The sequence below is a fragment of the Fusarium oxysporum genome, chromosome 4 (assembly GCF_000149955.1).
Source record: "Fusarium oxysporum f. sp. lycopersici 4287 chromosome 4, whole genome shotgun sequence".
In the NCBI taxonomy this organism is placed as follows: Eukaryota; Fungi; Ascomycota; class Sordariomycetes; order Hypocreales; family Nectriaceae; genus Fusarium; species Fusarium oxysporum.
In genome coordinates, this window is record NC_030989.1 from 4,730,511 (window position 1) to 4,741,538 (window position 11,028).

General features: G+C 47.7%; 4 protein-coding genes across 4 annotated transcripts; 2 read left to right on the forward strand and 2 right to left on the reverse strand.

The window, feature by feature from the left end:
* Positions 1-365: 365 nt before the first annotated feature.
* Positions 366-1,674, forward strand: FOXG_04541 (uncharacterized protein). Its single transcript, XM_018382572.1, has 3 exons — positions 366-536; positions 594-1,277; positions 1,329-1,674. The coding sequence occupies exons 1-3, from the start codon at positions 418-420 to the stop codon at positions 1,486-1,488; spliced, it is 963 nt and encodes a 320-aa protein (XP_018239308.1). The 5' UTR covers positions 366-417; the 3' UTR covers positions 1,489-1,674.
* Positions 1,675-2,389: 715 nt separating this feature from the next.
* Positions 2,390-5,183, forward strand: FOXG_04542 (uncharacterized protein; the record flags this gene model as incomplete). The annotated part of the gene is made up of 5 exons (XM_018382573.1): positions 2,390-2,602; positions 2,655-3,057; positions 3,107-3,841; positions 3,917-4,203; positions 4,617-5,183. The coding sequence occupies 5 exons, from the start codon at positions 2,390-2,392 to the stop codon at positions 5,181-5,183; spliced, it is 2,205 nt and encodes a 734-aa protein (XP_018239309.1).
* On the reverse strand, positions 4,539-7,206 carry FOXG_04543 (uncharacterized protein). Its single transcript, XM_018382574.1, has 5 exons — positions 6,933-7,206; positions 6,240-6,885; positions 6,171-6,190; positions 5,791-6,120; positions 4,539-5,744 (listed from the first exon to the last, which is right to left on the reverse strand). The coding sequence occupies exons 1-5, from the start codon at positions 7,071-7,073 to the stop codon at positions 5,286-5,288; spliced, it is 1,596 nt and encodes a 531-aa protein (XP_018239310.1). The 5' UTR covers positions 7,074-7,206; the 3' UTR covers positions 4,539-5,285.
* Positions 7,207-7,461: 255 nt separating this feature from the next.
* FOXG_04544 (uncharacterized protein) lies at positions 7,462-8,913 on the reverse strand. Its single transcript, XM_018382575.1, has 4 exons — positions 8,647-8,913; positions 8,499-8,597; positions 8,090-8,451; positions 7,462-8,044 (listed from the first exon to the last, which is right to left on the reverse strand). The coding sequence occupies exons 1-4, from the start codon at positions 8,833-8,835 to the stop codon at positions 7,603-7,605; spliced, it is 1,092 nt and encodes a 363-aa protein (XP_018239311.1). The 5' UTR covers positions 8,836-8,913; the 3' UTR covers positions 7,462-7,602.
* Between the last annotated feature and the right edge of the window lie 2,115 nt (positions 8,914-11,028).

Sequence of the window (11,028 nt, forward strand, 5' to 3'; positions counted from 1 at the left end):
GTTTTGCCTTAGTCAGGGACTCAGGGCACCTTATTTGGTAGCCGGGAGAGTGTCCCAGAGGCCTTGAACTGTTGGTCCTGGTGCTGTCCGTTGTATATTGCTGTAAGGCGAATATAAACTTTTAGCCACTGGGCTTCGATGTAAATATCGTTATCATAGACAAACCCACACGCATGGTACCTGATTGATTAGTATTCATCTTAACTATGCCCACAGCCGGCATATAGGGTTAGCACCATTCACCCCCAAAATGTTCCGCATTCTGGAAATATGCCAATCTGGTCTTCGGGGGATTGACCACCGAGATTCAAGAAATGGCTTCCTATTTCAAGTCCTGCAAGACCCCAGGTTTGTTCTAAACTCTCCAGACATCTAGGCACTGTCTTTGGTCTCATTGTTGTCAATTCCGCCTCCAAAATGAAGCTTCTCGGTTTGATCTCCCTTGCGAGTACGCTGCACACTATCGCGGCAGCGCCCTCATTGGATAAACATTCTCAGAAGTTTGACTTTTCTAAGATTAACAAAATTGTGTCTTTGTAAGTTTATTGACAGTCCGCTACTTCTAGTTGTTATAAGTCTGACTATGCAATTAGCGGTGATTCATGGACGGACACTCGATTCAATACCTCTGGAGCTCAGCCTTCAGTCTCCAACCCATTCGGAAATACCGGCAAAACAAGCTCCAATGGCAAAATGTGGCCAATGTACTTGACTACACAGTATAATCAGTCATCCGTATTGCTATATAATATGGCTGTTGGTGGTGCTGTTACTGATGTCAATATTGTCAAGACTGGGCCAAGTGACGTAGTCACCCAGGTCAATAGATTTGACGCATATTTACAACAACAACAGCCAAGCTTCTTTCCACCAAAGCGTACGCTGTATACAGTATTTATCGGCATCAACGATATATACCGCACCATCAATGACGCTGACCAGGATGAGACGGTCATCAAGATCATGGAGCGCCTAACCGAGCTTACAACTGACCTCCACGGCCACGGTGCTCGCCAGTTTCTGTTCATCTCGACGCCGCCGCAGTCTCTTTTCCCGAATAACGTCCCAAAGCCCATTGCACCAACTCTCAAGGCAGCATCTGAAAATTGGAACAAGCAGCTCCAAAAACTCTTGAAACAGCTCGACCGCAAGTTGCCTCACAGCACCTTTTTCTTGTTTGACATTGTCCCATTGATCACTGCTGTCACGGAAGATCCGACTCAATTTCCCGAGACCGCGGTGTACAAGAGTACAGGATTTTGTGCAGATTACAAGAGGTAAAGCAGCCTCCTAAACTTCCTGCCATGGTCTAGACTAATAAATAATAGTGGTACGATTACGCCAGATTTCAAGTCTGAAAATTGTGAATACAATGCGTTGGAGTACATGTATATCGACGGCGCTCATCCAACACAAGGATTTCACCAAATCTTGGCTAAGAAGATCGCCGAACAGTTGGCTGCTGGTCAAACCATTACCCGGCCTTGATTGGACTCAGAACAGCTAATTGACTAGAAGTTCTTTGAACGACATGTGGCAAATGGATTATTGACATAGCATATACAATGAATATACTATATCCGCATATTAGGCTAAAATAAAGACCAGCTTCCCCGCGTATAACCTTGTCTGTTGGGGGCATTACAGAAGCATTCTGAAAGTCTCGGCATAGAAAGGGCCGAGCGAAGGTATATTACACTAACCTCTGCAGATCGACATGCGAAGCCCAGAAAAGGTTCGCGAGGCCAGTTCCCAGGCCCCATTGCAGGGAATGCTCGCCAGATCGGCTCTGGACCTGTGGTTTGAAGCTTCTGTTTGCGCTCACTTAATGCTCTCAAGCCTTTTCCTTGGCTCATTCAAGACCGGCATGTTTAGCAACTCAGACCATGTCCTCATATCTAAAGTTGCGTTTAAGAGGAATTTCCCCTTGGATGGTAATAACAAAGCTCAATGGATTTATTCCCGAATGCAACTCGACTCCTAGAACTGATAGAACAGCCGTATTTGACCGACCGGTCTTTGTTGCGGTGGTTCCGGTCTGAACGACACTGACGCATTGACATTAGTGGAAGATCAAGAAGTAATACGAAGCATTAGCAAATAAAAGTTAACTGATCTTTCCATTTGCGGACACTATAGGTTAACTAGTCTGTTATCATCAACGCTATGCTTTTTACGATCATGAGAACCATCTAAAATTAGTTCCGGCTCAAATACGAGGTTTTGAAACCAGGAACTGGGCCCGACCGTTCTAGCCGATTTCATCGAACTACAAAATGTTTCCCCTTTACTTTCGTGATTCTTGACCTGCCAAGACTTCTCGACTTACAGAAGTCTGTATTTGGACATTCTTCATGAAATCAGCGCGTTGCTGCGAGTTCATATCACAATGCACTGTTACTCGGTATTTGTCGCGCTTCTGAGCGCGCAGATCGTCAGGGCCCTTCCTCAATCGCAATGGAAAGCCGTGTCTGGAGACGAAGTGGTTCGCGCTGCTGTCGCGTTCCATCAGCCTAAGCTTGCTGAAGCTGAAGCTTTGTTGATGGATATCTCGGATCCTAGTTCAGAGAAGTTTGGGCACTATCTTGAGCTCAGGGAAGTCGTACGTTCTTCTTAAATCTGCTCCGGAGTTGCCCGTTTTGACAAACTTGTAGCAAGACTTCTTTAAACCCAGCGAGGGTTCACAGCGAAATGTTCTGCGCTGGCTTGAGGATGCAGGTATCGACTTATCCTCTGTGCATCTTAAGAAGGCAGCTGCTGTCCTAGAGTTCTCAGCTCCAGTCAAGCAGCTTGGGAAGATGCTCGGAGCTGGCGTTCATATTATGCACAACGATGCGACTGGTGAACTTCGCCTCGAACCTACCGACCACGCAGTTCCATCTGCAATTGAAGACGATGTTGAGTTCATTGCTTTGGCCCCATCTCAGAAGACTGGCAAGACCAAGCGCAGCCATGCAGTTAAACCCGTCATCGATACCCTGCCACCGCCATACAAGCTCCCAGTAGCAGATGATCTGCGCAACTGTAGCGAAAGCTGGACTCCATCTTGTATCCGAAGTAAGTCAAATGCAAGAAGTGACCGCTTCCTACTAACTGGCGACATCAGAGCTCTACGGCGTTCCTCTTGGAACCAAGGCAGCAAAGAATAACTCCATGGGTCTATTTGGATATGGTGACCCGTATCAGCCAGCTGATCTCAACCAATTCTGGGCAAAACACGCTCCTTTCATCCCAAAGGGAACAAAACCCAAAGTCAAGAGCATCAATGGTGCTGTGGCAGAAGGTGAGCCCGTTGAAGGCGAAGAGTTACTCGACATCGAAATGTCGTATCCAATCGTTTACCCCCAGACCGTTACCATGTTCCAGACCCCCTATAGCAACAAAGGAGGTATTGCAAATGACTTTCTCGACGCTGTTGACGCAAGCTACTGCAAGTATGATGGAGGTGATGATCCTGATCTTGATCCTACATTCCCTGTCTTTGGTGGCTTCCAAGGCCCTGCTATGTGCGGCAAGTACCAGGTTACAAACGTCGTTTCAATCTCTTTCGCGATTGATGAGCAAACTCTACCTCGTCGTTACATCCAGCGCCAGTGTCACGAGTGGATGAAGTTGGCTCTCAGTGGTGTCAGTGTTCTTGTGGCTTCTGGAGATCGTGGTGTCCAAGGCGCTACGCAGTGTACCGTGAACCCTTACGATAAGAAGAAGGAAGCTTTCAACTCTCTTTTCCCTGGATCTTGTCCATATGTTACAGCAGTTGGAGCGACACAGGTCAACTTTACGGGCAGCAGAACCAACGAAGTTGCTGTTTATGATCCCAAGCACAACTTTTATTCCGGAGGTGAGTATCCTCCTCAGATCACTAGCTCTTACTGACATATTCTAGGCGGTTTCAGTAATATGAATGCACAGCCAGCGTACCAGCGCAAAGCTGTCGCTAGCTATCTCGCTGCTAACAACCCTCACTACCCCAAGGGAACATACAACATTTCGGGACGCGCTATTCCTGATGTCGCGCTTCTGGGAGCAAATGTCACCATCGTCCAGGATGGCAAGACCACTATCAGTGGAGGAACCAGCGCTGCTACTCCCATGTTTGCTGCTATGATTAACAGAATCAATGATGAGCGATTGCTGGCGGGAAAGAAACCAATTGGCTTCTTGAACCAGATTCTGTATCAGCATCCTGAAGTTTTCACTGATGTAAGTCGACAAGATCCCAAACAAATGAGAAAATATCTAACATTGGCAGATCACTGAAGGTTCTAATCCTGGTTGCGGCACGGCAGGGTTCAAGGCGGCCAAGGGATGGGATCCGGTATCGGGAATGGGTTCACCCAAGTTTCCCAAGCTTCGAGACTTGCTAGTCAGCCTCCCATGAGCTTAGAATAGTATAAATTGCATTAGATATAGATGTTATAATCAGAGCTTGTGATCCTTTTCTCATCATTTATGGTCATCTCGATTTGCTACCTAAACGCAATGCAAGATGATGTATGTCACGTGCAGTGGTCTCACCTTGAGCCGCGATCAAGCGTGAACTTTTCATCCTTCCCAAACCGTGAAACCTCAACTCTACAAACAAAATGGACGCCGCTCTCCTCCCAATCAATGAGCAAATCGCTCGATTTCGTCAAGCAATAGAATGCAACAAAACACTCATGACTGTCCTGTCGCGTGCCGCTGAAATGAAACTCCCTAATTGGTACCTCGCCGCTGGTGCACTCACGCAAACCGTCTGGAACGTCGTCACAGACCGCGACCCAGAACTAGGCATTGACGACTACGACCTGATCTACTTTGACGACGCGGATCTATCATGGGAGGCTGAAGATGCTGTTATTCAGGCTGGCAAGAAGATCTTTGCGGATATTCCTACTGAAGTTGAGATCCGCAATCAAGCACGCGTGCATCTCTGGTACGAGAAGAAGTTTGGCAAACCGTGCCCTCAACATCGCTCTAGTGAGGCATCTATGACTACTTGGGGGACCAACACTGCGCTTATCGGCGTTCGACTGAGAGAGGATGGAGAATGGGATATCTTTGCGCCATGGGGATTCTCGGATATGTTCAGACTCACGGTGCGCCCGAATCAGATGATCATGGCAGAAGAGACATACCACAAGAAAGTACAGCGTTGGATAAAGTTATGGCCCGAGCTGAAGATCATGCCTTGGAAATAATGTATGTTATAATATCAGTCTAGACAAACTTTTGCTATAGAGCTATTAGACAGTGATAGAATCGGAGCAGGTGTTATTAGGCTCCATGCGCACTGGGTCTATTTAAATTTCCTTCTTAGGTCCCACGTAAACCTTGTTGGCACGAAGGAAGTAGTAAATACTAGCGAGGATGCCAATGCCGCCAGTCATGAGAGAGGCATAGTTCATGCTCTTAGCATCGACGGGGGTTTGGGGAGGCCACAGGCTGAAGAACCAAACAATGCTGATAAACATGCAGGCAAAGGTGTTGTTGATGATGCCAAACATGCCCTTGAGGTGCCAAGGACCCCATTCGAGAATTTGGCCGTCGCCGTGGATGTTCCTGATCTGATAGTTCTTATCGCAGCGACGGTAGAGAAGGAGAATCGCAGGCATGAAGTATGATGCGTAAAGGCCGGAGATGGCGACTGAAATGATGGCGTTGTAGACGACTGATGAACCGAGGTTGATGAGACCGATGATGCAGGAGATGAGACAGGTGATCGTGATGGACCAAACAGGCATGTTGGTGCGGCTCTCGACCTGTGATTTGTTAGTTGGTTCCTACAGATGGGACAATTGAGCGTACTCTTGAGAGGATAGGTGAGAAAGGCAGAGCATTATCACGAGCAAACGCCCAGAGCATACGTGATGTCGAAGCAATGACACCAACGGTAGCAGAAAGGGTCATGACGATAATAAGTGACACCATTCCGGCGGTTCCGCCCTTTGATCCAGTGGCTTGGTAAAAGATCTCCATGAAGGGGTAACCAGTTGGTGTCTCGATGGCAGCGTCAATATCGGTTGCGGAGTAAAGCATGGCGATGACCATGCCAAAGCCGAGAAGACCGTTGATGGTGATACTGCCCATGATGGAGCGGGGGACGATCAAAGAAGGGTTTCTGACCTCCTCACACATCTGCGAAATGGTTAGTAACATAAACATCGATTCCGAGTAGTGGTCCTTACGTGAAAGGAGCAGTCGACACCTGGTGCGCGTTAGTTGAATGAGCAATTGATGTAGGGATCAAGACTTACCAGTGAATGAGAATACACAGCCCAACAGTCCAACGAACCATGAAAGACCTTGAGTGGGCCAATTGCCCGAGTTGCGCCATTCGGTAAAGACTTCAGTGCCATTATCGTTGTCGCGAAAGACAAGAAGAGTGATGAGAATAGCAAAGAAGCCGATAAGATGCAAGATCAAAATCATTCCCTCCAAAATCGGAAGCAAAGCGCTGACGACAGTGTTAATAATGATAGCGACCAGGACACAAGCCCAAATCATCAAACTACCATGCCACGTATGCGCCTCATAAGACGGAGTCGTAAAAATAACAAGACCCTGAATCATAGTAGCAGTAAGGAAACCCGCAGCAGCAGACGTTCCCTGCCACCCAGCCAAGTTCATCCATCCCGTGATGTAGCTAAGATATTTCGCGTATCGTGGAGGCGCAAGCATGGCGACCCAGTGGTACTGGCCAGCAGCCATCGGGGCGATCGAGACGAGTTCGCAGAGACAGGCGAAGGAGCTGAGAACTCCTATCCAGACAAAGATGTAACCGTAGATGAGACCCGCGCTGCCTCCGTTGCTGAGACCGGGAGCGAAGTTCATGAGGGTTCCCTCCCAGGTGACGAGGACAGCACAGCTGAAGCCTAGAATTGTCCAGCCTCCAAAGTTTCTCTATATTGTGTCAATTGGGTTTCAGAGGGTCAATTGTTGTTGCATACCTTGAGGACTGATTTCTTTCCAAGCTTTGCCAATTGCGCATTGTCCATGTGATCCTGATCACTGGACACCGAAGCATCTTCAACCGTCGATCGGGGATGTTTCGCAGCAGCCATATCGTTGAGTTCGTACTGAGTAGCCATATTGATCGCCCTCAAAATGGGTCAGATTCGTTATTACAAAAAGAAAGTATGCAGTCTGCGCTGCAAATAAATGACCCTCAAGATGGGGGGAGTTGGGGAAAGTTTAAAAAGAAACTCCGTCTGCAGCAAAAAGTTAAATACAACCCCCAATGCCTGTCAGATATGACAAACAGTTTCGGCGAACTTGCATATCCTATCCCTGACGGTATATCACTCGTGGTAACGGTACAGGTGGAACGCGAGTAGAACCACCTGTTGGCGCTACAGCCGAGTAGGGGAGGTATTCCCAACTTGCATGAGACATGCATATCGCGTAGGATGAAACTACGAACGAGTGGACTGAGGTCTTGACTCTGACCCTTGTTATCTTCACCAGGTACGCTAGGGACATGCATTGCGCCACACCATTAAACCATCCCACTTTATTACAAGGGTTCGGCCCGCCCAACGGCACCGGGATCCATGAATTATCATTGCTAAAGAGAAAACCGGTACCTACCGCACGTACCTGCAATTAAGATCCGAGTGGTCACTGAACAACCCCAGCAGAAGGATCAACAAGGGCCTCCTGGCTATTCTGCCGCGCCGCATCCCACGAGCCTCCCTTCCCATGATCCGTCACAATATGCGCAAACTTTTTCACATCCCCCTGCCTGCTCGTCAGCTCGAAAGCCTGCGACCCAGACGTCAGCGTGTGGTTAGACCTAGACTTGTTCCCCGTCCCTCTAGTCGTCCCGCCACTTTTGCTATTGTTGCTTTTGCTGAGTGCGCCAAAGATATCGCCGGCACCCATCTGGCCTGATTCGAGACTCTTGAGGAAGCGCCACCAGAAGGGTATGCAGGTGGTGGTGATACCGACGCACTGGATCACTTGTACGATGATGGTGGGCTTCCACATTGTGAAGATCGGTGTGGATGAATCGAGAGCTTGTTTGAAGAAGTAGATGTGAGACACGGCGGGAGGGATCATCCTGAGACTTGTTAGTTTGTGTGGATACGTGGCGTAGATGACTTACAGAATGCGTGAGCCGAAAACGCCAACGACCATTGCTTTTGTGCCAACTGGCATCTGCAGGTGCACGAGAATTTCGATGGTGACACCTGTGATGAGAAGATCGGTGATAATGTTGACAGCATCGACGTATGCCCAGAATGCCACCAGATCGACGCATGAACCGTTGATGTAGTCCCAAGATGACGGTAACGAGCATGCGAATGCTCGTACAAATATCGCAGAAACGGCCCAGCCCACAATGATGATTTGGATCGGCAGTATTCGTTTGTGAGACAGTGGTGACATATTTCCAACGGTCGTCGTGGCTGAAATCTTCGAGAAAGCCAATGCGAGATAAAACAGAATGTCCGATACGAGTTGGTCCTGATACCGCCGTCAGACCAGTCGCAGTTAAGTGCCGTCCAACTCACCTTCAGAATCAGCGATATTTGGCCAGAAGACACATCTAGCTTTCCCATCCCGTTTGCGCCCTGTGAATAAACGACCGCCGATTGTGCAATCACAAAGATCTAGAATGTCAGTCCAGAGATCGTCAGCGATCAAAGCTTAATTCCTCACCATCGACACAAAGATGAGAATATCATCCGACTTGAAAAGACTCGACCATCGCAATCTCCTCATGGTAGCAATTCGTGTCAGAACACGAATAAACACCGAGAACATAGTAACAATCATGAGAATCATCGACAGCGCCCGAATAACAGGCGCCTTATTGAACGGCGTCTCATGCTCACGAGGTAAAAGCATCTGGACGATTTGTGAGGAATTGATGAATTACAGATCAAACACATGAAAGCAAAGCCACAAGCTTGAAGAATGGGGTGGATTAGGGTGATAAAGCTTCTGGCTGTTTATGTCACTGATATCTAATTAACGCAATGATGCGACTGGGACCATGCACTCCCTTGTTTTTTCCACCCTGCGTATAAGACATGTGTTTCGGGAGACAGCTTATCTCAACCGTGCATATCAGGACTCGATAAGAAACCACCGAGTCCCTCTTGTCCATGCCATGTTAAACTTACAGGTCAACTCCAGAACACGCAACAGTGTTGGTTGGCATTAACTCTCCTGCTCACAGGATCTCATCCTTTGATTTAACCCCTGCATCAAAGTTCCTTCAGTGCCTGAAGAACCCGGAGATTTACTTGCCTCTAAGCCGTTGAGGCTTTCTTTCATTTCAGGGCACATCCTTACGCTATCTCATGATTTTTCGGACTTTGGGTGGGATCACAAAGCCAAGATGGGTAAATCCTTCGCTGGGTGGGGCGGGATCAACAGCCGTTCCGTGCGGCGGATTATGTCGATCTGGGGTCGGAACACCAATCAAGGGCTCTTCAAAGGCCTCGACCTCAACTGCCGATCCTTTGCCCCTTTCGCTACCGCGTAACAGGGAGGTGAGCCGCGTTTCGGCATCCTCCACTCATCGTACCATGTAAGCTACAGGGGCCATTCCAACACCCCTTTCTCTTCTCTCTTGACTTGTTGATTGAGAATATCTGCAATGCATTGTGTATATGCTTTATTACGAGTGTCGGTTGTGTTTCACGCGTTTAACCGAGACGAGTTTTCCCAGAGAAATATATTAGGCACGAATTAACGTGCTACCTCCTGTAATCAGAGTTTACACTGCTTAAACTTTATTACTAACAGCCCTGTAGATTCCGTACCCTTAAATTTTTTCCGCGGGCCGACGCGGCTGCCTAGCAGGGAATAGCAGACCTGTCAGTGCAAAAGTTTATCCCACTGGAATGACATTCCGTCCAAGCTTACGATTCCATTGCTAATCTATGGGGTCGTCTAGTTCACTTCTAGAAGCTGTATATAAAAGGCCCGTCAAGGAAAATTAAGCCTCCAGCGCTGTGGATTCGGCACATGTTAAACCTGACTAAGAGAAACAAATTCCTCGGTCAAGAGCAGTACATCGAGTTAGTACGCAAATCTCGACTCCTTCGCTTCAGAACCAATCGATCTCGTACACCCTAAGCGACATACATCTCACGTCTCATGGGATGATCCGGAATACGGATTGCGATAAATGGAACGTCCCGGTAACCGCGGAGGAAGCTCTGCCCAACTGACCACTCAGATCGAATACCACCCGGCAGAAGCAACTCAGGGGTTGCATTTGCAAGGATGGGTGAGCCGTGTTGATGGGAGGGGGAGACAAGAAGGTTTTCACTTATGCATGGAACTAACAGGGCATTCAAGCCATCGGATTCACGGACATTAACTGCGCCGACTTGTGGACTGTTGTAACAAGAGTTTAGGTTTTTTGCTTTTTGATCACGCAATGCTAAAGTTAAAACCTGTCTCATATGGTTGATTTTTGTTTAGCAGTGATCGGCAGTTGGATGTTGTTCTGGGATTGGATAAATCGAGGTTCTAGAACTTGAGGACCTTGAGTCCCTTGCGTCCAACCGAAGAGGAGAGTTTGTAGGCGAAGGCTAGGCGAGGAATAGTGTAACGCGGAGTGGTATTTTATAGATGCAGCTATTAGATCTCAGGTGCACTACGATGAAATGTCACCATTCAACGCAGTCGTCAAACCATCATTTGGAACGTCAACGGTGTCTTGTCGCTTATGCGTCGGTGATAATAACACCAGGCCTATATCGATAGAACATGGACGGTATGGTTCCATTCGTTTATTTTATATCTCGGTACGTTTGTTCCGGTTTTTTTCTGCGAGCATAAAGTTCCATCGACTCCACACATTGCAACATTGCGAGGTTACTGGAATTTCTCACTGTGATATCGATCATGGAGAACATACCAGATTGGGACTACAAATCGCCATCCTCGTATCGAGCTCGCTTGTCAAGTCAATGCAATAATTAACCTCATAGCCTGATTGTTACTGTAAGTATGGTTGCAAGAATGAATGTATGTATGTATGTATGTATGTATGTATGTATGTATGTGTATTTTTCGTCTGGG